The sequence below is a fragment of the Raphanus sativus genome, chromosome 5 (genome assembly GCF_000801105.2).
Source record: "Raphanus sativus cultivar WK10039 chromosome 5, ASM80110v3, whole genome shotgun sequence".
Taxonomy (NCBI): Eukaryota; Viridiplantae; Streptophyta; class Magnoliopsida; order Brassicales; family Brassicaceae; genus Raphanus; species Raphanus sativus.
In genome coordinates, this window is record NC_079515.1 from 30,157,900 (window position 1) to 30,183,839 (window position 25,940).

A 25,940-nucleotide genomic window follows, 5' to 3' on the forward strand; every position below is an offset into this window, starting at 1 on the left:
GAGAAGTAAGATAAAACTCGAGATATATAAAAGACGTCCGTCTTGGAGAAGAACAAGATGAATAAAAATAAATAAAAAATAAGGGAACTCAAGATATGTGATCTGTTGGGAAAATGTTTAGGAGAACATTTGTAAAATATTTATCTTAGGAGTTGATTGGTTATTACTGTAGTTTTAGATTTTTTTACTTTAGAAAATAGACTATAAGATTTTTATTTTGGCTTTAATTTTCTTGGCTTTGGATATTTTCAAATCACTTGATAAAAGCTGTAGAAAATTTGATTTCTAGAACCAATATAATTTCTTTTAAAGATTTTGGTTTGTAACTTTAGATTTTATTAATAAAATTTGATTGTTTGATTTTATTGCTTTAGAGAAATTTATTGCTGTGTTCGAACACTCACAGCCATCACCAATCATCCCTTTAATGTATCAAGTTGGCTACATAAAAATTGATTTTAAGTAATTTAAATTACAATTTTGTTTTCTTACTCAGAATAATTATGTGCTTATTTTATTGGGTACGTTCAACAGATACAAATTACAACACATGCCTTTACACTTCCATATGATTATCTCAAAACATTTTACTTAATAGAAAATAAAAACCTTTTTGTTTTACTTTTTTTTTCTGGTTTTCACTCGCAGGCAAGTTTAGTGCCAAAACTTGCGAGACAGATAGCAAAAGCCTGAAAAGCAGAGAGAGGCTGTCTATAATCCATTGTGAAAGTATCATCTCCAACTTTACCAAACTGAAGAAGCACCGTCTCTTCATCGCCTTTACCGCTTGGTTGACTCTGGTCAACTGTCGCAACCAGCTGGAAGTTCTTCACAGAAGCAACGGTCACTCTTCCATGGAAGTTGAGACACCAGCATTGTAAGTGCTCGTGCCACCTCGGAGCTTTGTTCTTTAGTATCGTCAAGCCTGGACCGTCCTTGATGGGTTTTTTCATCATCTTGGTTGCATCATCACATGGCTTTTGATCCGAACAAAGTCCAGCTGATGATGAGGATGGACAACGGAGTGTGCTTATCATTCTTCTCGGACCTCTTGATTTCAAGAGGTTGAATTTATAAGAAACATGACCGACTTCGAAGTTGCCTGCTGGAACTTGTGGGCTTATCTGCTTTGATGCAAATCTGCGGCTGGCTTTGCCGTGTGAAGGCTTTGCTCCGTTATGTGGCGGTTGGCTATCGTAGACTGTGAAGTTGGTCCCAAGAAAATCCGATCTGCAGAGGGTTCCAAATACAAAACTCATCAGCATCAAGTGATATGATGTTAACTAAACGGCCGCCTAGGAACAAACAATACCTTAGTTTACCAACGTAGGCGTTGCTTGCTTGAGAGAAATCATCAGCATCAAGTGAGATGATGTACTCAGTGTAAGCGCCGGTCCTGAACCTCCTTGCCGCCAGAAGAAACTTTCCTTTATCAGTGAAAGCTAGTGAACAAAAAAACAAAAGTTAATAAACCCTGAGAACAAGGTTTGATAGATATGCAAGCCCTATATTTAACCAACATAATCAAAAACTACTTCAACTTGCTTCAAAGCAACTGTACAAAAATAAATTTGACCAGATAACCATATGATTTATATGAGTTTGTATTCAACTTATGACGAAGCCAAGTTGATTGTTTCCTATAATTATTATTAGAACAGAAGCGCAGAATCTTCTTCATTATTACTCCGGTCAACAACATAGTCAACGCTTATATATGAAGACTGGTGGGTGAGTGTCATTTATTTGACGAAAGAAAGACTGAGAAAACTTAAAAATAACATGCCTAGTACTAGTAGGTACCAAGTCACTTGTACAATCACTTAAAACCTACCTAGACTTTTCAATAAAGTCATATCCTCCAATTTTGGCAGAATCAACCTCATCATAATTTTGCGTTTTCACAACTAAATTTGTGTTACATTTACAACACAATTTTAAATCACACAATATTATTATTATCAAAACATTATTTTTTTTTTTTTTTTTTTTTTTTTTTTTTTTTTTTTTTTTTAAACAGATAGAAAACCCAACCCAGTCTAATTGATTTCTCTTTGTCTTCTATCTAAAACTCCCCGGCGTCAAATGGTTCCGGCCGGCGGATGAGCTTCCACAGCCACCGCCGGTCCGGTCTCTCTCCTTTTTCTTGCTTTCCTTTGCGCTTGCTTCTTTTAGTTTAATCCTCCTGGTTTTCTTTTTTGTTTTATCAAAGCTTCCGGCGCCGCACCCTTTCTCGGTGGACGGCCGGCTCAAGTCTCCGCCGTTGCACCTATCCGATTAGGGTGAACGGTCGGCTCTCGGTTGCCGCGTCGAACGGTTCTTGCGTTTTTGACGGCGGCTCTGGTGTAAGTGTTATGGTGTACCGAAGATGTGTCGGTGTGGATGTGTGGCTTCGCCTCCGGTTGAGATCCCGACGGTTTATGGGTTCTATCCGGTGAAAGAAGCGAGAGAAAGAAGATGGCGGTTTCTCGATGGTTCGGATGAGATCTCGGGAGAAACCCGGTGAAGCTCTCCGGTGGAAAGAGTTCAGGCGTAAGAGTGGATGAAGGAAAGTTCGGGATCCTGGCTCCGGCGTTTGTGAGGTGGTCCGGTGAAGCGGCGGTTTGGCTTGCTCCGGTGTTGAGTTACTGTCGGTGAAAGCGTAGCGGATGTGTGACGCGTGTGCCTCGCTGGGCGAGATGACAACACGTGTCCTCCGCGCTTTTCAATGTCCACGCGTTCATGGTGGCGTGATGGTTAAGACACGCGCCCACAGACAGTTTCTTTTTCGTTGGTTTGGACCGGGTTGGGTCGTTGGTAGTTCGGGCCGATGTTGGGCCTCTTTTATGTTTTATGTATGTTTTTTCGGTTCCCCTTCTTGGGTTTGTATGTGGCATTGGGCTTTTAGCCTTTCTTCTATAATACTACTTGAGGGAAAAAAAAAGAAAACCCAACCCAGACTTTTAGATAAAGTCATATTCACCAATTATGTCCAGTTTCAATGAAAAGAAAATGCAGCACAAAACTTTGGAATTGACTTACAAGGTGTGAGAGCGAGGTACAAGTAAAAGGTTGAAGTCCTCTTGTTCCTCTTTATTAGGCACTGATTAGAAAAGTCTCGTGGACCTGGCTGCAGAGGAAACTCAGAAGATTTCAGATAGCTTAGAAAGGAAGGCATACTAATTAAGCCCAAAGCAAAGAATAAAACATCATTAAGGATAACAAAGTAACAACTGGGAACAACTTCTCACCACTACAAATTCAAAAAAGAATTAAACTTTACAACAATAATCATTAACAATACGATCAAAGAACGAATTTTTATCAATAACCCTAATTAAAACCTCAAATCCAAATCGATTTTTCTACTCAAATTAAAAGGCATATACCAGTTTGAGGCAAGAAGGGAAAGTGATTTTGCCGGAGTTTCTCGGAGATCCAACCATCTCCCGCGTGATCTCTCTCCACTTCTTCGACACGCAGGCGCAAGTGACCACGTCTCGACGCTGAGGCCAATTGTCCTCGGTGTCCTCCACGCGGCGTATGATTTCGGTTAGCAACTCGGGGAGCATCGCGGACCATGATGACCCGGTGATGTCTGACGAAGGAGGAAGCATCGGTGGTGATTCGGGTTCTGTCGGTGTATGTTGCTGATGATGATCCCTGGATGATATTGAGAATCTCCGCGAAAGAAGGGAGCGTGACAAAGGCATTTGTGAGGAGGGAGAGCTATGTTTCGATCTGGAAATAGAGAGAGGAGAGAGAGAGACGAACGTGCGAAATCTACTAGAAGGGATGATATTTAGGGGTAAAAGTGACACAGCTGTGATATATATATTTCTTATTACATAAAGTGCGAAGAGAATCTAATTGGGGACACGTCTGGTTGTTAAGTAAAAATCTCACTTTTGTAGATAAACATTCATCCACAATTTAAGTAAAAAAATTAAATTAAACGTTTGTTTCACCAACAAAAAAAATAAAAGAAAAAGAATTCATCCACTATCTTTTTTTTTCTTTTTTTTCTTTTTTTTTCAAAATTATTAGCGGATAACTACAATTTCATCATCATGGCTGTAATCATAGGCAATATTTTTCAACATTTGTAGAATATTAGAGGGACATGATTGTCTACTACTCCCTCCGTTTCAATTTATTTGTCGTTCTAGACTTCGGCACACAGATTAATAAAACATTTAATTTTGTATATTTACTAGATAAAAACATCATTACCAATACAACTAACCAGATTTCAACCAATAAAAAAATAGAATAGATTAAAAAGTCAATAAATTTTGCATTGAAATCATAAAACGACACTTATTTTGAAACAAAAGTTTTGCTCCAAAACGACATATAATTCGAAACGGAGGGAGTATAAAAGTCGAAAATTGTAATATTTAATTAGAGAAAAACTAATTCCACTGATTGGACATGGAGAAGGTACAGTTGCAAATAATTTAGTATGGTGCCATTTTTTTAAGACTACTAAAAACATTTTTTGTTGGTTATATCAAGAGTTATCTAAATAAATATAATATTCATATTTCATTAAATTTGATTTTAATTAATTTTAAAGTAATGCCAATCAGAGAATGACAAGCATAGAACAATATATTACACTTTTAAGTAATAATCATTTTTCTAGTTTCCTATTCTTTTTTATTTTTAACAATTTTTCATTTTTATAAATACATTAGCACTATATATGTGTACATGATTTCTGCATGTAGTTGTCTCTGTTATTCGTTGAGTACGATGCAATTATATGTTCCTTACTTCCTTTGTTTTAATAACCCACCGTGAAGAGTCACTCTCTAAAATGAACAAGAGTGACCATCAAATATGTATAATTGCCTAGTCTTGTAGCAGAAAAAATGATATCTATTCTATTAAAATAGTCATTTAAATTTTTTACTATACAAATGTTTACTTAGACCAATTCATTAGTATCTTAACAAATTAAATTATATATATATATGTACAAAAATGCAAGCCATATTTATGGATAGTCACTATATTCTTGCTAGATTTTGGTAACAATAGAATGAAGATATATTTTTACTACTATTTATGTGTGTTAAATAGATGTAATATTTTATTCAAAATCAATTATAGCAAGAGATATAAATAATCATCACTATATAGATATAAAATTTAAAGTATATACAGTAAATCAACTATTTTTATTTTATAAATAAAGATATTCAAAAATATAAGAGATATTTTATATTAAATTAATAATTCTATAAATTAATAAAATATAATAGTCCCACTATTATTAGTTTATAAAAAAATACTGTAAGATAATTTTAAATAAGAAATCGATAGGGGATTCGAGCCAAAACTTGAATGTGTTGATGAAGCCATCTCGACGAATTGCTGAAACTTAATCACCTTAGATTGTGATATTAGAGGGGCCATTGCACAAAATAACAAAATGCTAGATAATAAGATAAATCGAAACAAGTATTCGGTAGTAAAGCTGAAAGGACTTCTCTCCTTTATTATATAACAAAAACATGGAGCAAAACTAGAAAATAATTATTATAAAAAAAAAATTATTATTTTATATAAATATAAATAATTTCTAAAAATAGGAAAGCTATGAGAAACACTGCTGAAAAGTATTTATAGATTTCTTAGTGATATTTAAAAATTAGCTATTAATAAAAAAATAAGCAAAATGACATAAACATAAACATATTAAACTTGATAACAAATGTTTGAACTTCTTTTTCAAAAAGACACAAGACTTTCATTACCAAGCTAAAACCATGTCCGCTGTGAAAAACATCTCCTCCTTCAGGCTCGCCTCTCTTCTCCGCCGCGAGAAAAACCCTTCCGCCGCCATCAAGCTATTCCAAAACCCCGATCCAGAATCAACAAACCCGAAACGACCCTTCAGATACTCGCTCCTCTGCTACGATCTCATCATCACGAGACTCGGCAGCTCCAAGATGTTCCACGAGCTAGACCAGGTCCTCCTCCAGCTCAAGTCCGATACCAGAATCGTCCCAACGGAGATCCTATTCTGCAACGTGATCAACTACTTCGGCCGCGGAAGATTACCCGCTCGCGCGCTCCACGTGTTCGACGAAATGCCTCAGTACCGATGCCAACGCACCGTCAAATCCGTGAACTCTCTGTTGAGTGCGCTCTTAAAGTGCGGAGCTTTCGATGAGATGAAGGAAGTTCTTTCGAGGATTGATGAGTACGGTAAGCCAGACGCTTGTACTTACAATATACTGATCGATGGGTATTCTAGGAGCGGGTGTTTCGATGATGCCTTGAAGCTGTTCGATGAAATGGTCAAGAAGAAGGTGAAACCCACCGGTGTAACTTTCGGGACGCTGGTTAATGGGTTATGTAAGAACTTTAAGGTGAAGGAAGCGTTGAAGATGAAGCACGATATGTTGAAAGTGTATGGAGTATATCCCACGGTTCATGTTTATGCATCGTTGATCAAAGCGTTATGTCAAATGGGGGAATTGAGTTTGGCGTTTAAGCTAAAGGATGAAGCTTACGAAGGAAAGATTAAAGTAGACTCGGCTATCTACTCTACGTTGATTAGCTCGCTTATAAAAGCTGGAAGGTCAGAAGAGGTCTCAGGGATCTTGGAGGAAATGAGAGGAAAAGGGTGTGAACCGGATACAGTGACTTACAATGTACTGATTAACGGGTTCTGTGTTGAGAATGATTTGGAATCAGCTTATGGAGTTCTGGATCAGATGGTTGAGAAGGGTGTGAAGCCAGATGTTATAGGCTACAACATGATACTTGGTGCCTTGTTTAGAATCCAAAACTGGAAAGAAGGAACTTACTTGTTTGAAGATATGCCTCGGAGGGGTTGCGTCCCTGATATATTGTCTTATAGGATAGTTTTCGATGGGCTTTGCCAAGGTTCACAGTTTGAAGAAGCAGCGGTTGTCTTGGACGAAATGCTTTTCAAAGGCTACAAGCCTCGCAAGGATAGGCTAGAGAGATTTCTGCAAAGGCTATCTGAGAGTGGAAAGTTGGAGATTCTCGGTAAAGTTATCGGTAGCTTGAATAAAGGGAATTCTGTTGATGCAGATTTTTGGTCGGTAATTATGCGTATAGTGTGCAAAGAACCTGCAATATCTGATTCTGTTGATTTATTGTTAAACACATTGAAGGAAGAGGGTCTTTCATCAACAATGCAGCACTGCTAGGTCACTTCTCGTGCAAGGTTAGTGTTGGTTGCCGTGAGCCTTGTTGGGTGGGCAGAATGGATTATCTGCAGACACATGAGTTTACTCTGCATTACTGATTAAAGGGGTGGAGATTCGATGATATCCTAAAAGGTGTTGTGAACATCTGAAAATCTTCAGTTGATAAGTTCTAGTCCCAGTGAAGACTGGATTCCCCAGCAAAACAAGCTGGAGATTTGATGCTACCTAAGACCTAAAAAGTAAAAACAGAGCCGAATCAGGAATAGAGGTGTGTAGGGGTGTTTTCGTCATTGACACTGTACGAGAACCCTACTTTAGTTTCAGGTTGTGGTTTCCTCTTGTCAGTTCGGTGGGTTTTGTTTTGTCTGAGAAAGGTCATCCTTCATCGTTTCTGCTTCGATCTACTCGGTACTGTTCTCTAGTCTATCATTAAACTCATTAGTTCTCTTAAGACAATTTTCTTCTGCAGTTCTGCATAAGAATGTTACGAACAATGTTGTAAAACTCAGACCTTTATGAAATAAAAAGATATATTCCCAAAAGATCAAACGATTACAATGGTTTTGAGAAAGTTTTTGGTAGAGTTCTCTCACCTCTCCTACAACGTGATCGACAAAACTCTCGATGACCACCACAACGACGTACAACGGAATAATATAAAGCAGACTACGACTCCTACCACGTCACCAACATCTCACGTGCTCCTGTTGGCTGCATAGTTGGATCGACTACAGGCGGTTTATTGATCTTCTAGAAAGCATCTTCTGAGTCTACCGCTTGACTCAAGAGAAGCCTGTTTACTCGATGTCTTCTACTCCAAATGGGCCTTGCCCTTCCTCCTGTACTGATAGAGAATTGGTGGATGCGCGGCCTCATAGCTAACATTACCGCCCGGTTTGAAAACAACCTTGTCCTCAAGGTTGAATCTTGGAAACTGCACTGCCACTGAATGTTTACTCTCCCACGTACAGTCAAATTCTGGCAACCCCTTCCACTTAATCAACACCTCTTCTTGCCCACTCCTCTCATTTACTCTGCAATCTAACACCTCTTCCGGTTCTGCCTCTAAGACTCCTTCTGCAGTAATCTGTGGGGGGATAGCGGCTTGTGTTGGCTCATCTCCCACTGCTTTCTTCAGCTGAGAGACGTGGAAGGTATGGTGAATACGAGCCTCTGGTGGCAAGGACAACTTGTAAGCCACCTTTCCCACTTTTGCTAACACCTCATAAGGCCCGTAGTAACGCGCAGATAGCTTCTCGTTCGGGCGACGTGCCAAGGTCTGCTGCCTGTAGGGACGCAACTTCAGAAACACTCGATCCCCAACCTCAAACTGCACCTCTCTGCGATGACTGTCAGCTCTGTTCTTCATCACCTGCTGCGCCTTATGAATGTGGCGTTTTAGCAGTTCCAAAGTGGCGTCTCTGTCCCGTAGGCGTGTCTCTAGTTCAGCATTGTTTGTTGACCCGTCTTCAAAGCGTAGTAAGATAGGAGCTTCTCGCCCATACACCGCTTTAAAAGGAGTCATCTGGATGGCAGAGTGAAACGAAGAGTTGTAGCTGAACTCTGCCCACGACAGATACTGCATCCAAGTCCTTGGTTTCTCACCCGCGAAGCACCGTAGATATGTCTCCAATCCTCTGTTAGTCACTTCGGTCTGCCCATCAGACTGTGGGTGATAGGCAGTGCTAAAGCAAAGAGTGGTACCCGCCAAACGAAACATTTCTTTCCAAAACTGACTTGTGAAGACCTTGTCACGGTCTGAAACAATAGTTTTGGGAAAGCCATGTAACTTTACTACCTCTTGAATGAACAACACCGCCACATCTACTGCCGTAAAAGGGTGCTTCAGCCCGAAGAAATGAGCGTATTTGGAGAGCCTGTCCACCACTACTAGCACCGCGTTGATACCCTCAGATCGTGGTAACCCTTCCACGAAATCCATCGACACATCCTCCCAAATCTGTTCTGGAACTGGTAACGGCTGCAGCAAACCCCCAGGAGCTAGTGTAGAATACTTCTGCCTCTGACAAGTAGAACACGCAGCCACGTAACGACGTATGTCTGTCATCATCCCAGTCCAATAAAATGACGCCCCGATGCGTTTCTGCGTCTTGAGAACTCCCCCATGGCCTCCTTGTTTCCCGTCGTGATACTCCTTGAGTATTACCCCCACGAAATTTGATCCCTTCGGAAGCACTAGCTTCCCCTGTCTCAACAGTCTGCCTTGAACTACTGCGTAATCTGGATGTTTCGTTGCATCCTCTTGAAGTTCCCTGATGATCTTTTGCAAAGCCGGATCGCGTTCCACTTCACTACTAATCTCCTCAACCTGTATGGCGAAGGGACCAGAGATAGCACTGAGCTCAACGTTTGCATCCTTACGCGATAGGGCGTCTGCTGCACGGTTCTCCAACCCTGGTTTGTATTGGATGTCGAAGTCAAAGCCCAGTAGTTTGGTGAGCCACCTCTGATACTCCAAATTTATCTCTCTCTGCTCCAGCAAGTACTTGAGGCTTTTCTGGTCTGTCCTCACCAAGAACTTGCGCCCCAGCAGATAGTGCCTCCATTTCTGTATCGCAAAGACGATGGCCATCAACTCCCTCTCGTAGACTGACTTCTGTCTCTGCCTATCTGTCAACGCCTGGCTGAAATACGCAATCGGTCTCTGATTCTGCATGAGAACCGCCCCCAGTCCTGTTCCTGAGGCATCAGACTCGATGACGAAGAGAACTGTAAAGTCTGGCAAGGCCAGCACCGGAACTGTAGACATTGCTCTCTTCAGACCCTCAAATGCCAGTGCAGCTCCTGCTCCCCACTGAAAGTTGTCTTTCCTGAGGAGGATCGTGAGTGGTCTTGCAATCTCTCCGTACCCGAGCACAAATTTTCTATAGTAACCCGTGAGCCCCAAAAAACCTCTCAGCTCCTTGATAGTTCGAGGCTCCTTCCACTCCACCATAGCTTGAATCTTGCTCTTGTCAGCAGCTACCCCTTCCTTGGAGATGACATGACCCAGATACTCAATAGATGATGTTCCAAACTGACATTTCTTCTGGTTGGCGTACAGCTTGTTCTGTCTCAGCACCTCCAAGACTTGCTTCAGATGCATCTCGTGTTCGGCCTCCGACTTACTGAACACCAGGATGTCATCAAAAAACACCAGTACGAACCGCCTGAGAAACGCCCTGAATACTTGATTCATCAAGGACTGGAAAGTAGATGGAGCGTTTGACAACCCAAATGGCATGACGAGAAACTCGTAGTGGCCATCATGTGTACGAAATGCGGTTTTCGGTACATCCTCCGCTTTTACCAAAATCTGGTGATACCCTGACTTCAAATCGATCTTGGAGAAGATCACTGCTCCATTCAACTCGTCCAGGAGCTGATCGATCATTGGTATGGGGTAGCAGTCGGCCACGGTGACCTTGTTGAGAGCTCTGTAGTCAACGCAGAACCTCCAGCTACCGTCCTTCTTCTTGACTAGGAGCACGGGGCTAGAGAAAGGGCTCTCACTGTCTCTTATGATCCCTGCTGTCAGCATGGCTGCAACCTGCTTCTCTATTTCCTCCTTCTGGATTTGGGGATACCGGAACGGCCTGACACTCACTGGGCTCGCTCCTGGTTGCAATGTTATCGCGTGCTCCTTTCCTCGAGATGGTGGCAAGCCTACAGGCTCTGCAAACACCTGAGGGTACTCGTCCACTATCTGTTGCCAACGTGGTTCTGGCCCCAGCGGTGGTTCGTGCTCTATCTGAATCCCATTGTACTCGACGATGAGCCCAAAAGCCTCATGATCCATCGCTCTCCACATCGCTTTTGCTGAGAACTCAGCGCAGGTTAGACTAGGGTCTCCCCGCAACGTGTATTTGACCCCATCTAGCATGAAACTCATGATCTGCAGCTTCCAGTTCACCTGTGTGTCACCTAAGGTGGACAACCACTGAATCCCCAAGATGATGTCAGCGTTGCCCAACCTTAGAGGTAAGAAACTGGATTTGATCGTCAAGCCCTGCATCTCCAACTCCAGTTCTTGACACACCCCAGCTCCCTTCAGCATCAATCCTCCAGCTGTCAGGACTCCGAATCTCTTCGTGTCTGATGTGGTGATTGACAGTCTCTCCATCGCCTTAGTGTCCACGAAGTTGTGGGTGGCTCCACTGTCAATCAACACCACCACCTTCTCTCCATTCATCACGCCTTCCATCTTGATAGTCCTAGGGTTCGAGATCCCCGCTATCGAGCAAATCGAAACCTCAGCGACCTCCACCCCTTCGAGAGTCTCCGTCGTATCGCCTTGTGCGAGAAAGTCAGATATATCGATCTCGGTGCCGTCGTCTTGCACCAGCAGCACCATGAGTTCCGGGGACGGACATTTATGACGTGAGTTCCATTTCTCATCACATCGGAAGCACAAGCCCTTCGCTTTTCTCTCTGCAACCTCAGCCTCGGTTAGTCTTCGAAACGGAGGCTTCAAACGGTTGTGACCGACAGCGTTGCGACTCCCTGTTGGATTAGGAGTCGTCGTGGGCTTGGGCTTATTGTTGACAGGCCCATTATTGTGACCATTTGTGCTACTGGGCTTTGAAGTGGGCTGAAAACGATTTTGATGTTTCTGGGCCGATTTCGATCCACCGTAATGGGTCTCCTCCGGCCAGTCATCATCGGCGTTGTTCCAGTCCTCCACCAGCTTGGCTGTGTCCATCATCTGTTTCAACCCGCGTGGTTCCCTCACTCGAACCCCCGCGCGTATCTTAGGTCGTAACCCTATCATGAACGCCATCTCAAGGATCGTGTCAGGTACTTCCGGTGCGTTGGACGCCAGAGCGATGAACTCGCGACAGTAGTCCCTGACAGATCCGGTTTGTCGGAGGGTCAAGAGCCTTTCGCCGGCTTTGGTGTCGTGAACCGGCGAGTATTGCTCTAAAACCCTCTGCTTCATCTGTTCCCATGTAAGGAACGGATTTCGATTCCTCTCCCAGCGATACCAGATCAAGGCGTCGCCGGTGAAACAAACTCTTACCGCTCGGAGCTTCCCTTCCTCCTTCAAGTCTCCGAGTTCGAAGAACTGCTCCACCCGCACGACCCACGACTCTGCATCGTCTCCGTTGAACTCCGGAATCTTCAACTTCCGCATCAGTGCGGCGTTGTCATCCTCCAGCGTCGACTCAGCGCTCCGTTGAGACGGAGACGACGTTACCTTGTCCCCTACGCCATCAAGGTAACCCGACTCCAACCTCAACGAAGGACCGATGTCGATGCCCTTCCCGTTTCCACCATCTGGGTACGCCATGGCTGATGAAGGTCCGATCTTGCTCGAGACGGTCTCAGACAGAGGGGTTTCAGAAGCTTTCTTTTTCCTAGCCTCCTCCTCTTCGATCATCCGTTGCTCGATCCTCTCCAACACACTCAGCCTCCCCATTTGTTTTTTGATCTCGTCGAGACTCTGCTCCAGCACTGCTATACGACCAACGTCGCGTTGCAAGCCTTCCACAGCGATCTCCATCTCAGATTTCTTCGGCGGCATCTTCTTCCCGAGTCACGTAATGGCTCTGATACCAAGTTTGTTACGAACAATGTTGTAAAACTCAGACCTTTATGAAATAAAAAGATATATTCCCAAAAGATCAAACGATTACAATGGTTTTGAGAAAGTTTTTGGTAGAGTTCTCTCACCTCTCCTACAACGTGATCGACAAAACTCTCGATGACCACCACAACGACGTACAACGGAATAATATAAAGCAGACTACGACTCCTACCACGTCACCAACATCTCACGTGCTCCTGTTGGCTGCATAGTTGGATCGACTACAGGCGGTTTATTGATCTTCTAGAAAGCATCTTCTGAGTCTACCGCTTGACTCAAGAGAAGCATGTTTACTCGATGTCTTCTACTCCAAATGGGCCTTGCCCTTCCTCCTGTACTGATAGAGAATTGGTGGATGCGCGGCCTCATAGCTAACAAAGAACTTTTATAAGTGTATTTTCTCTGAGCTTGTGTTGCTAGCCCTCGATCTTTGCCTAAGTCTTCTCGGAGTAAGCTCTTTGACATGAGTGTAGAGCTCTTTTGTCTATAAAACTTTTGACTTTTCGTTCTTTTAAATTTCGTTTGGATTCAGGAATGAATCTTGGAGTGAAGATGGTGCCAAAGAAGATGGCGGTTCTCTACCATTACCCTTGCCATGACGGTGTTTTTGCTGCCTTGGCTGCTCATCTCTACTTCTCAGCAAACTCAATCCCTTCGATTTTCTTCCCAAACACAGTCTACTCTCCTATCACAATGAGCCAGCTTCCTCTCCAAGATATCAGCCATCTCTATCTTCTTGATTTCACAGGACCGCCAGGTTTTGTCCAACGAGTCTCTCCCAACGTTGACAATGTAGTCATCCTCGACCACCATAAAACCGCTATTGAGAGCCTCGGTGATGTCTCTTCCACTTGCAAGAACGTCACCAAAGTTTTGGACGTAGGGAGAAGCGGCGCCACCATTGCGTTTGACTATTTTACTCGGAAGCTGATGGAAGAGTCTCGAGGAAACTGCAGAGAGATGAATGATTTCAGGAGAATGAGGCGTGTTTACGAGTACATTGAAGACGCAGATATCTGGAAGTGGGAACTACCAGAGAGCAAAGCATTCAACAGCGGGATCGTGGACTTAGGGATCGAATACGATCTCAATCAGAACGAGTCACTGTTTCAGCAGCTACTCTCGTTGGATCATGAAAGCGTGATCAAAAGAGGGAAAGAGAGTTTGTCAAGGAAACATAAACTGATTCAGGAGGCGCTGGAACAGTCCTACGAGATTGTTCTTGGAGGTGATGAAGAGTTTGGTCGGTGTTTGGCTGTAAATGCAGATGAGATTGCAGAGCTTAGAAGCGAACTAGGGAATCAATTGGCTGAGAAGAGCGGGCGTATGAGATTACGAGGCGTTGGAGCTGTTGTTTACAGAGTCCCAGAGCTTGAGGATGAGACAAAACTGAAAATAAGTTTGAGGAGTGTTGCAGAAGAAGACACAACACAGGTTTCACAGAGATTCGGAGGTGGTGGTCATAAAAACGCAAGCTCCTTCCTGTTAAGCTCAGTGGAGTTGGAGCTATGGAAGGTGAAAAGATACTCTTCTTCTAATACATTATTGAAGTAGAGACATGTTCTCTCAATGAGTTACTTCAACTCTTTATAGTTTTGACAAATTTTTGGTTCTCCTATCCGGTTGATTCAGATTTGGTGTTGATCTTACGAACTGAATCTGGTTTGGCATTGTCTTCTTTACTCTCAACTCAATTCATAGATATCATATTGTCTCCAATGATATGATGATATTGTCTCCAAGAACAAACATTTGAAATGAGAGTGGTTTACAAGCAGAGAAAAATGTATTTAAACACATAATCCAAAACACAAAAAAAAGCATAAGAGGAGAATCGAAATCAAGTATGCCTTTTAGTTTGAACGAGAACCAGGCTTGGAAGATAAGTGAGGACAACTGGATAATTGGCCTTAGATGGCTTAATAGTATCTTCGTAAACCTGCTCACACATATCCTTTCCAACAATGTAGATACTGGTCCTACCTCCATCACCCATATACTTGTAGCGACAGCACACTGCAACTCTATTCTCCTCGTCCAGCAAGAAGCTTTCCACACTCCAGAGGTGAAATTTATCAAAACCCATTTGCAGGAGAACCACCAAGTAGCAATTCCACGAAAAGTCTTTAGCCTCCTCCTCATCATCATCAATCTTATTGGTCACCCATATCGTCATCACACCTGACCGGTCATCAATGTGTAACAAGGAGAGTTTTTCATCCTTAACAACTGACAGAGTCGCAGTGTCTTCAGAATGAATACTCTGAAACGGAAGAGGGAGACGCACAAATCTCTCCGCCGTAAAATCAAACTTCATCAAGAAAAAACCGGTTTCTTTATCACGAGCAACAAAGTAAGTGTCTCCTTTCAAAGACATGCCATTGCAATATTCGAAGTAGTCATGAGAGAAGGAATCAAGAACCCTCCAGGAACCAGAGCAAAGCTCATAGATCTCACACTGAGGAACCCAGACTTCCTGGTCGTTCAAAAATTCGAAACACCTCAAGATTTTGTAGCTATGGCCACACGAAGAAGAAGAAGAAGAAGATGTGCTGTATCCTAGAGCATAGATATCATTACTCCCGCAAGTTCTGGCTTTGATCTTCGTCCTTTGACCAGTACATGGGTTCCAAACCACAAGTTTACTGCTCCCCTCGTTGGAGCATAACATTAAACCGTCGCAGTGAAATATATCAGATGAATACAAATCTTTTGAACCTTTTAGATCTCTAAGTTTACCTGTAAGCTTGATAGGTGTATAGCTGCTATGGAGATCTCCGGCCATTGAATAAACCATATCATTGCTTCGTAACATGGACTCTCTTACAGCTTTACCCAACTTCTTGTTCTTCTCCACGAACCTGGGATCTCTGAATAGAGCGTACCAACGTTTGCAAGTCGTTTTCAGTTCCCATAGTGTCTTTGCCGAAACCCTAGAGAGTATCTCTGATTCCAATTCCTCTGGAAGATCGGATATCGTCATCATTATTGTCTCTGTCTTGCCTTGCCGAGGAAGAAGAGTTTAGGTTTTGATTTATGTATTGAAATAAACCCCTAACAATGTATTGTTATTGTATAAAAGCCCACCAAAAATGTATTACACAAATAAGTTCAAACTAGATTTTTGACCCGTGCACCCGCACGGGTGTATATTTGTAATTTGTTCATAAATATATATATATATATATATATATATATATATATTTTGTTTACATGAATATTGTGGCCAAATGTATGGTTAGTTTGTACATAATAATATTTATGGTTCAAATTGGTACCGTTCTGCAAATGTTTGTACATGATTTGTTTTCTCTTGGGAAATAGACATAGATATTGATTTGGATGTCTTTTCTGAACTCTAGGCCCTTGAAGCAAGAAAGCATATGGCTTTGGCCCAGTGGTAACATTACGTGTTGTTACGTCTATAAATATTACATGGAACATATGTTCATCTGGTTCTATTGTGGTAGAAATCAAATTAGTTGTATGTTATTTTTGGACTATTGTTGCAATAATCATCCTATCTTTTATAGAAAAAATGCATTCTTCGTATAGGCAAGATCCTCTTTACAGTACCATACTCCTCCAATATATATATATATTTTTCCAGTTTCCCCACATTACATTGCGTTTAAAAAGATCTTTTCGGTCGTCTTCTAACTCGCAAAATTCAGTATAACCGCAATGTTCATCACAACACAAACATCAAGAACAAACACACTAAGACTTCGACTTTAGTCCTGAAACAACTGTCCACATGCAATCAGATGAAAATTATATTATAGAAACAAATAGTTACAGATTAACAAAATCCAACCTTATTAGTATCAAAACGACATGAGAATTATAAATAGAATTTTTTTTTTGTCAACTTGATTTTATTAAACCTCTTTGGCTAAGAAACAGAAGCACAAAGTACAAACATTAAGCCAAACAATACACATGTCACGATCTAAAGAAAAGTAAAACAAAGCAGAGAAAACATATGTTAGTCATTCATAAAAACTTCTTGAACAATGCATTAGCAGTGGTTGCGTTGCGTGACGTCTTCATCTCATCTCCACCACCGCTTGTAGAAAGCCGCCGGTAAAGCTTTTGAAACCACTGTGAAGCTTCTTTAGTTTGATGTTTTACTTGCTGTATAGGGATGCCTTTCACTATCGCCGAGACTTCTTGAACGAATCATCTATATTTCATTATAAATTACAACCCGAGAAAATTGAGTCAAGTTGAAGAACAACTCTTTTGTCGGACTGGTTTTGATTAATCGCCAACTCTGCTGAATCATTTCAAATAACTCTAGAAATCCATCAAACCTTACCATCTTTTGTCAGAGATACTTTACCTAAAACGCCATGATAGTGTCTCATAAAGAGAGGTAAAGATTGACTCTCCTAAAAAGAGGTTCAGATAATATGGTGAAATAAGTTTCGGGTCAATAATCAATCGGGGCTGGTGATGAAATACAACAAAAACTCGCATATGGTATCAAGACCACGACTTATTATCTTTAATCAAACTGAGAGAAAGAGATCGAATATATCTTACAAAAATTTAAATCGATCAGTTGATCGAATATATCTTACAAAAAAAGACTCTCAATCCAAAACTGATGTTAAGAGGGAAGTTGAGAACTTTTTCTCTGTTCATCTGCAATAATACATTCAAGAGTTTCTCCTCCAAAACTGATGTTTGAATTCTATGAGTTAAGACACTTCACATGTGCTCCAACTTGTCTTGTAGGATTTCACCTCCTTAAGAAAAACAAAAATTTGCTTGTTTGCCATTTTGTTCTTTAAGTTCTTTTTGAATATGCAGAAAGCAATGAGAAGAAATGAGGATATATAGGGAGTTAATGCACCGTAAAGAATACTAATGATTTTTGAATTTAATAGCTTAGATTTTATGGAGTCAATCACGCCAAAAATCTTAAATTATAGGCATAAATAAATAAATACATATTAGAATATTCCTTTTTCATAAGTATAGTTATTACGATGACAATATATGCGAGATACGTTTGTTAATGCAATATCCATCGTTTGGTATGATACGTTTAATATGATTTACTTTAATTAAAAATGAAAAATATCAACTTAGTGGCATGAGATTGTAATTTTTTGAAAAAAGTCAGGGTTATTTCAAGTTTGTACTTCTGTTTTAATAGTTTAGATAATAAAATCTCATTCAAATAAGTTCTATGGAACAAGTGGATACAAAAAGAATGTAGTTATAAGTCAATTCAGGATAAATAATTACGTGAATGAGATGTAATGAAATCAAATTAGAATTATATTTTAAAATGATTTTAGGTATTATATAACTTATTTATTGCAGTCAAATTTAGATTTGTGAGATTTGAACTTTGAAAATTCTGGTAAATTTTACATTTTGTTACTAACTAAACAAAATAATAGCAATATTTTCTTCCTTAGCTAATTAATTGTGTAGATTATCAAAGCCAACATATTCTTTCCAACTAATTTTTTTTTGGGTTTTGATTCCAAATCGAAACTAGTAATCTTCATAAAAGAGTTTAATTTAGTTCTTAGATCTACGATTATTTATTAGTTTACAGAGGATTTAGGGGTTTTGTGTGTATTTATGTGATGCCATTACCTATGGCACTAAGATCATAATTTGTTTCTTTGGTGGGTTTGTTAACGACACGAATCTTTGAGATATTCAAGCCAAGAGAGATCTCCATCTTTTCCAAAGACATTCAATTGGCGAATTTAGATCATAAGCAATGCATTCGAGTGAATGATTGTTGTTCCAATAAAACTTTGTTTTTATCAAAATTAAAATATTTGTTTATTAAATTTCTAAACAATAAAAAGTTATGAATAAAAAGTTGTGGGGTTGATATTGAATTTTAGTAAACAAAACTATTGTAAAGGTTAAAAATGAAATGAATGTTAAATAATTAGGTTAAAAAAAAAGAAAATGATGTGGAGTGTTAAAAGAGAGAAAAAAAGAGGGTGTTAAATTTACCTACCATTCTAATAGATTTACTATCTCTTTGTTTTCTTTTTCTATAAATCTTTTTTTGTTTTTTTTTGGGTTATTTCATCAAGTCACCCACCAAAGACAAATCCACTGATACTATAAAGAATAAAATGTATACTTTTATCCGTTTTCTAAGAAGAATGTGTTTTCTAATAGAGTATCTAAAAGGAATAAAAAAGTACAGATAAAATAGAAGAAAAAGAGATTCGGTGTGGAGATAATTCGTTCTGTTTATTCCGATTCCGGGTGCATTTATGATTTTTAACCAAACTCCGGTTGGATTGAATCAAACATCATTTTTTTAGGACAATACTAATTACAAGATACAAACTGAAACTGGTTAGGCATTTGTCTTCTTTGCTCTCAACTCAATTCACAGAATCATAGATAAGATTCGGCTTACGCGATGATGTTATTGTCTCCAAGAACAAACATTTGAAATAAAAGTGGCTAAAAGCAGAACAATGTGCCATGATCCATACACAAAAAAAAAAGAGCATAAGAAGAGAATCATAATCAAGCATCGGACAACCTTCTTCGCTTATGTCTTTTCGGTTGAATGAGAACCAAGCTTGGAATGTAACTGAGGACAACTGGAAAATTGGCATCATATTCTGTAGTATCTTCGTAAACTTGCTCACACCTATCCTCTCCAACAATGTAGATAATGGTCCTACACTCATGACCCGTATACTTGTAGCCACAGCACACTGCCACTCTATTCTCCTCGTCCAGCAAGAAGCTTTCCACAATCCCGAGGGGAAATCTATCAAGATCCATTGGCAGGAGGACCACCAAGTAGCTACTCCACGAGAAGTCTTTGGCCCCCTCCTCATCATCATCAATCTTATTGGTCACCCATATCGTCATCTCAAGTGACCAATCATTAATGTGTAACAAGGAGAGTTTTCATCCTTAACAACTGACAGAATCGCAGTGCCTCCAGATTCAAAACTCTGAAACGGAAGAGGGAGGAGACGCACAAATCTCTCCGCCGTAAAATCAAACTTCATCAAGAAAAAACCGGTTTCTTTATCACGAGCAACAAAGTAAGTGTCTCCTTTCAAAGACATGCTATTGCAATATATGCAGTAGTCACGAGTAAAGGAATCAAGAGCCCTCCAAGAACCAGAGCTAAGCTCATATATCTCACACTCACCAACCCACACTTTCTGGTCCTTTTGATAACACCAATACCTCAAGATTTTGTAGTTATGGCCACACGAAGAAGAAGAAAAAGAAGATGTGCTGTATCCTAGAGCATAGGTATCACTATTCTCGCAAGTTCTGGCTTCGATCTTCGTCCTTTGACCAGTACATGGGTTCCAAACCACAAGTCTATTGCTCCTCCCCTCGTTGGAGCATAATATTAAACCGTCGCAGTGAAATATATAAGATAAGTCCAAATCTTTTGAACCTTTTACATCTCTAAGTTTACCTGTAAGCTTGATAGTTGTATAGCTTCTATGGACTCTCTTACAGCTTTACCCAACTTCTTGTTCTTCTCCACGAACCTGGGATCTCTGAATAGAGCGTACCAACGTTTGCAAGTCTTTTTCAGTTCCCATAGTGTCTTTGCCGAAACCCTAGAGAGTATCTCTGATTCCAATTCCTCTGGAAGATCGGATATCGTCATCATTATTGTCTCTGTCTTGCCTTGCTGAGGAAGAAGAGTTTAGGTTTTGATTTATGTATTGTAATAAAACCCCAACAATGTATTGTATAAAAGCCCATTTGTTTTAGGCAGTAGATTAGTGTTTTATTGAACAAACTTTTATGGAATAGCCCATTTCTGTAAATTCCAAAAAGAAACTATCATCTACGTGAAATAATAACAAATCTCATTCAAGTAAGTTCTACGGAATAAGTGGATACAAAAAGAACGTACTTATAGTCAATTCGGAATAAATAATTACGTGAATTGAGATGTAATGAAATCAAATCGAATTAGAATTACATATTTTAAAATAATTTTAGGTATTATATAACTTATTTATTGCAGCCAAATGTAGATTTTAAGATTTTATCTTTATAGTATGCTTTTACTTGAACCGGTTTTGGTTAACGGAATGACAAATTTTGGCCCTTAGATAATTCGTTTGGTTCCCCTTTCAGGTTAATTCGTTTGGTTTTGGGGTGCCTAGATACTATATGATTTTTAACCAAACAAACATTTCGTTTTGGATCGAATTAAAACACCTTTTAGGACAATACTAAGATAAGAACCGAATCTGGTCTGGTAAAAGAGGAACAAGAGAGAAATAATCAAGTATCCGACAACCTCCTTTGCTTATGCATTTTGGGTTAAATGAGAACCAAGCTTGGAATATAAGTGAGGACAACTGGAAAACCGAGATCAGATTCCATAGTATCTTCGTAAACTTGTTCATACATATCTTCTCCAACAACGTAGATACTGGTCCTATGTCCATCACCCATATGCTTGCTGCCACAGCACACTGCCATTTTATTCTCCTCGTCCAGCAAGAAGCTTTCCACATCTGGGAAGTGAAATTTATCGAAATCCATTTGCATGACCAAGTAGCTCCTCCACGAAAAGTCTTTGGCCCTCCTCATCATTAATCTTATTGCTCACCCATATCCTCATAGACATGTCATCAAGTTGTAACAGGGAGAGTTTTTCATCCTTGACAACTGACAGAGTCGCATTGCCTCCAGAAATAATACTCTTAAACGGAACATGGATACGCACTAATCTCTCCGCCATAAAATCAAACTTCATCAAGAAAAAACCTGTTTCTTTATCTTCAGCAACCCAATAAGTGTCTCCTTCCAAAGACATGCCACTTAAAAGTATGTAGTAGTCAAGAGTAAGGGAGTCATGAACCCTCCAAGAATCAGAGCTAAGCTCATAGATCTCACACATAGCAACCCATACTTTCTGCTCGTTTTCATAACGAGAATACCTCAAGATTTTGTAGCTATGGCCACAAGAAGAAGAAGAAGAAGATCTGCTGTATCCTATAGCATATTTATCTTCATTGTCGTAACAAGTTCTTGGTTCGATGTTCCTCGTTTGGCCAGTGCATGGGTTCCAAACTACAAGTTTAGTGTTCACCTCCGTTGAGCATAAGTCGCATAACATTAAACCGTCGCAGTGCAATATCTCGAAGAAGATCAAATCTTTTGAACCCTTTAGATCTTTAAGTTTACCTGTAAGCTCTACAGGTGTATAGAAAGCTCTGCTATGGAGATCTCCGGCGATTGAATAAACCTCATGTTTGCTCACTAACATCGACTCCCTCTCTGCTTTGCCCAACCTCTTGTTCTTCTCCACGAACCTCGTTCGGATCTCTGAACAGATCGTACCAACGTTTGCAAGTAGTTCTCAGTTCCCATAGAGACTTTGCTGGAACCCTACAGAGTATCTCCGACTCCAAATCGTCTGGAAGATAAGTTATCATCATCATCCTCTGTCTGCCTTGTCGAGCAAGAAACTTCATCCGGTTAGTAGATTAGGTTTGATTTATATATCGTACTAGATGCCCAACAATCTATAATATACCATGTTAATATTTCCAAAACTGTTTATTTCATAATAAAAGAGAAATCAATATCAAATAAGGTAAATTAACAAAAGTAAAAAAACATTACACATATATTAACTTAATATATATAATAAATTTTGAAATATAACGTTAATTATTATGAAATATAATAGTTAATTTAAAAATGCAAAATTTCCAAGTAATGTCTTTCAAGTTTAGGCTATATGCAACTTTCAAATAAACTCAACAACAAGCTCATGCATTTCGACGAAGTATTAACTAACAGTTGACCAAATCATGCAAAATGCCATCATCTCAAAACAAGAAATAACGAATAATAAATATTAAATATTTCTGATAGCAAAGCATAAGTTATTGGAGAAACATCCATTATCCAAAACAAGCACAAAACTGAAAACGAAACATTAAGATGACTCCAAATCAAAGTACAAAACTGAAGTTAGGGTTCTAAAGACTGATCTTAATTTAAGAATGACCAAGGTGCACAACAAATCAAACATTTGAAGTGAACATGGCTATAAGCAGAACAATTAATGTATTTGAACAAATAGCATCCGCCAAAGTAAGATACAAACCATAAGAAACATCACCAAAACCAAAACCAAAAGAAAAGAAAAAATCAATTCATTTAACAGCCAACCTCCCTTTCTTTCCCCTTTTAGGTGTACATGTCTGAATATAAACCAAGCTTGGGACATAAGTGATGACACGTGGAAAGCTGCAACGAAATGGCTCTACAGTACCGTTATAGACTTGTTTAAACATACCATCTCCAACAATGTAGATTCTGGTCTTATATTCATATAACCCCACTGAGTGTAAATCACAACATATTGCCACTTTATTCTCCTCGTCCAACAAGAAGCTTGCCACATTCACAACACTTGGGATGTAAAATCCATCACAATATAAATCCAACACTTTCAAGACGAAGGGGCTCCCCCAGGACAAGTCTTTGGGCTCCTCGCAAACATTATTGCTCACCCATATCCTCATCACAGTTGACCCTCCAAGAATATAGCTATGCAACACCGAGAGCTTTTCATCCTTAACAACTGACAGGGTCGCTTTATCTCGAGGATCCAGATTCTGAAACGGAAGAGGGAGACGCACAAATGTCTCTGTGGTGAAATCAAACTTCATCAAGAAATAGCCGGTTTCTTCGCCTTTACCTTGAGCAATCCAATAAGTGTCTCCATTCAAAGAGATGCCACGGTAACATAGGTTATGGTCAAGAGGGAATGGATCAAGAAACCTCCAAGAATCAGAGCTAAGCTCATAGATCACACACTCTGCAAACGTCTGGTCGTTTTTACAATACCTCAAGATTTTGTAGCTATGACCAGAAGAAGATTTGTTGTATCCTAGACTATATTTATCATCTCTATGGTAACGAATTCCGGGTTTGATAAACCTCGTTTGACCAGTACATGGGTTCCAAACCACAAGTCTAGAGATTTCGTTTATTTGGCTTAACATTAAACCGTCGCAGTGATATATCCAAGAGAACTTCAAATCCTTTGAACCCTTTAATAAACTTCTAAGTTTATAGGTGAACTCGATAGGTGGTTCTTCGAAGACGCTGCTGTCATGGAGATCTTTGTCCACTGAATAAAGATCCTGATTGCTCAGTAAAATCGACGCTCTTACTGCTTTTCCCAACCTCTTGTTCTTCTCCACGAACCTCGGATCTCTGAATAGAGCGTACCATCGTTTGCAAGTAGCTCTTAGTTCCCATAGAGACTTGGCCGGAACTCTAGAGAGTATCTCCGATTCCAAATCGTCTGGAAGATCGGATATCATCATCATTCTCTGTCTTCTCGTCTTGAAGAAAGCTTATGAACTTAACCGATTCTTTCGTTTGCTACAGTCAGCCGGGAGTTTCGGTAATAAAAAGGAAAGGAAAGTCGGTTGCTCAAAAAAAAAAAAGGAAAGTCGTGACTCGTGATACATAAATTAGGGTTTGATTTATTAAAGGCCCTTTAGTTTTGTTTAAAAGCCCAAACATTATTATGATTTAAAAGCTCATTGTTTTTTATTTATTTATAACAACATAAATTTATTGATCATTCTGCTACAAATAACAAATACATACATATTATTTTGGACTAGGTGTTTTACCCGCAAATAAGAACATAAATATTTTACGTATACTAATTATTTTACATCTTATTAAAATTAACAAACCAACATAATAAGTTATAATTTTATGTTCTTATAAAATTAAATTTAAACATCAAATTATTTATATATGACAAAAAAATTTGTCTATCAATATATTTTTATTATTGTATTTAAATTAAAACATTCACATATTAAAAATATATTAGAAAATATATTTATACAAGTTTGTTTGTTGGATTTGTCTTTAGTTATAAAATATTTTTATATCTTAATTTTAAAAAGTCTATAATAGAAAATAATATTAGTTCTAGATAATAACACAATATATTAAAATTATCTTACTTTATAAAATATGTTTTGGTAATTTATTATATCCAATTATAATTTGTTATCTAAATATAACAAATAAATATAATATATAAATATAAAATTCGTCTAAAATTTATAATATATTTAATTTCATTAAAGGTAAAAAAGATATTAACCAATCTAAATTTTACACGAGAGTTCTGTTGTAAAATTATTAATATATATATATATATATATATATATATATATTAAAATAAAATAAAATTTAAAGAATAATATTAAGTAAACTAATTGGTTATCCTAAAATCATGGTGAGTAAGACAAGTAATCAAATTAACTAAAAAGATGGAATAGATGACAAATAATCAAATTGACCGATTGTTCATCTCTCTGTTTGGCTAGAATTCAAGTAGAAAAGAATGAATGCCGTTTTGCTTTGTTTATTTTTAGATTTGGGAGACCAAAGCTACTTGTTATCTAGGATGTTGTAGGAAGCGTTGAAGATGAAGCACGATATATTGAAAGTGTATGGAGTGTGTCCCACGGTTCATGTTTATGCATCGTTGATCAAAGCGTTATGTCAGATTGGTGAATTGAGTTTTTTAAGCTAAAGGATGAAGCTTACGAAGGAAAGATTAAAGTAGACTCAGCTATCTACTCTACGTTGATTAGCTCTCTTATAAAAGCTGGAAGGTCAGACGAGGTTTCAGGGATATTGAAGGAGATGAGAGGAAAAGGGTGTGAACCGGATACAGTGACTTACAATGTACTGATTAATGGGTTTTGTGTTGAGAATGATTTGGATTCAGCTTATGGATCAAATGGTTGAGAAGGGTGTGAAGCCAGATGTTGTAAGCTATAACATGATACTTGGTGCCTTGTTTAGAATCCAAAAGTGGAGAGACGCAACTTACTTGTTTGAAGATATGCCTCGGAGGGGTTGCGTCCCTGATATTTTGTCGTATAGGATAGTTTTCAATGGGCTTTGCGAAGGTTCACAGTTTGAAGAAGCAGCTGTTGTATTGGACGAAATGCTTTTCAAAGGCTACAAGCCTCGCAGGGATAGGCTAGAGTAGAGAGATTACCAGGCGGTATTAAGCGAGGTAAGTACCATTCTTAAGACAATATATATCTACAAACGGTATGTGAGTACTTGATCCATTTATGTGTCATTGGCTCTTATGGTTGACTGTGATTGTGAGGATTGGT

The 25,940-nt window shown here is 39.2% G+C and overlaps 5 protein-coding genes and 3 pseudogenes across 5 annotated transcripts; 3 read left to right on the forward strand and 5 right to left on the reverse strand.

The window, feature by feature from the left end:
• Window positions 1-437: 437 nt before the first annotated feature.
• On the reverse strand, window positions 438-3,775 carry LOC108862557 (tubby-like F-box protein 7). The gene is made up of 4 exons (XM_018636717.2): window positions 3,369-3,775; window positions 3,022-3,109; window positions 1,313-1,442; window positions 438-1,230 (listed from the first exon to the last, which is right to left on the reverse strand). The coding sequence occupies exons 1-4, from the start codon at window positions 3,690-3,692 to the stop codon at window positions 639-641; spliced, it is 1,134 nt and encodes a 377-aa protein (XP_018492219.1). The 5' UTR covers window positions 3,693-3,775; the 3' UTR covers window positions 438-638.
• Window positions 3,776-5,703: 1,928 nt separating this feature from the next.
• LOC108862554 (putative pentatricopeptide repeat-containing protein At1g53330) lies at window positions 5,704-7,734 on the forward strand. Its single transcript, XM_018636715.2, has one exon. It carries the CDS (start codon window positions 5,757-5,759, stop codon window positions 7,170-7,172), a length of 1,416 nt encoding a protein of 471 aa, XP_018492217.1. The 5' UTR covers window positions 5,704-5,756; the 3' UTR covers window positions 7,173-7,734.
• On the forward strand, window positions 7,448-14,408 carry LOC108862558 (uncharacterized). The gene is made up of 2 exons (XM_018636718.2): window positions 7,448-7,580; window positions 13,292-14,408. Exon 2 carries the CDS (start codon window positions 13,294-13,296, stop codon window positions 14,311-14,313), a length of 1,020 nt encoding a protein of 339 aa, XP_018492220.1. The 5' UTR covers window positions 7,448-7,580; window positions 13,292-13,293; the 3' UTR covers window positions 14,314-14,408.
• A 164-nt stretch (window positions 14,409-14,572) lies between these two features.
• Window positions 14,573-15,788, reverse strand: LOC108862556 (putative F-box/kelch-repeat protein At3g17540). The gene has a single exon (XM_018636716.2). It carries the CDS (start codon window positions 15,743-15,745, stop codon window positions 14,600-14,602), a length of 1,146 nt encoding a protein of 381 aa, XP_018492218.1. The 5' UTR covers window positions 15,746-15,788; the 3' UTR covers window positions 14,573-14,599.
• A 3,392-nt stretch (window positions 15,789-19,180) lies between these two features.
• LOC108858742 (putative F-box/kelch-repeat protein At3g17540) lies at window positions 19,181-20,456 on the reverse strand (annotated as a pseudogene).
• Window positions 20,457-21,008: 552 nt separating this feature from the next.
• On the reverse strand, window positions 21,009-22,272 carry LOC108858743 (putative F-box/kelch-repeat protein At3g17540; annotated as a pseudogene).
• A 483-nt stretch (window positions 22,273-22,755) lies between these two features.
• LOC108858745 (putative F-box/kelch-repeat protein At3g17540) lies at window positions 22,756-24,288 on the reverse strand. The gene has a single exon (XM_057010231.1). The coding sequence runs from the start codon at window positions 24,105-24,107 to the stop codon at window positions 22,923-22,925; it is 1,185 nt and encodes a 394-aa protein (XP_056866211.1). The 5' UTR covers window positions 24,108-24,288; the 3' UTR covers window positions 22,756-22,922.
• Window positions 24,289-25,150: 862 nt separating this feature from the next.
• Window positions 25,151-25,868, forward strand: LOC108858746 (putative pentatricopeptide repeat-containing protein At1g53330; annotated as a pseudogene).
• The last annotated feature ends 72 nt before the right edge of the window (window positions 25,869-25,940 follow it).

Bases quoted from the DNA above. Each gene is read 5' to 3' on its own strand.
- LOC108862557 (XM_018636717.2), bottom strand. From the start codon at position 3,692: ATGCCTTTGTCACGCTCCCTTCTTTCGCGGAGATTCTCAATATCATCC. The intron at 3,110-3,368 runs GTATATGCCTTT...TTTCCTCTGCAG, and splicing joins TCCCTTCTTGCCTCAAACTG to CCAGGTCCACGAGACTTTTC. The intron at 1,231-1,312 runs GTATTGTTTGTT...AACCCTCTGCAG, and splicing joins GCCTACGTTGGTAAACTAAG to ATCGGATTTTCTTGGGACCA.
- LOC108862554 (XM_018636715.2), top strand. From the start codon at position 5,757: ATGTCCGCTGTGAAAAACATCTCCTCCTTCAGGCTCGCCTCTCTTCTC.
- LOC108862558 (XM_018636718.2), top strand. From the start codon at position 13,294: ATGAATCTTGGAGTGAAGATGGTGCCAAAGAAGATGGCGGTTCTCTAC.
- LOC108862556 (XM_018636716.2), bottom strand. From the start codon at position 15,745: ATGATGACGATATCCGATCTTCCAGAGGAATTGGAATCAGAGATACTC.
- LOC108858745 (XM_057010231.1), bottom strand. From the start codon at position 24,107: ATGATGATGATATCCGATCTTCCAGACGATTTGGAATCGGAGATACTC.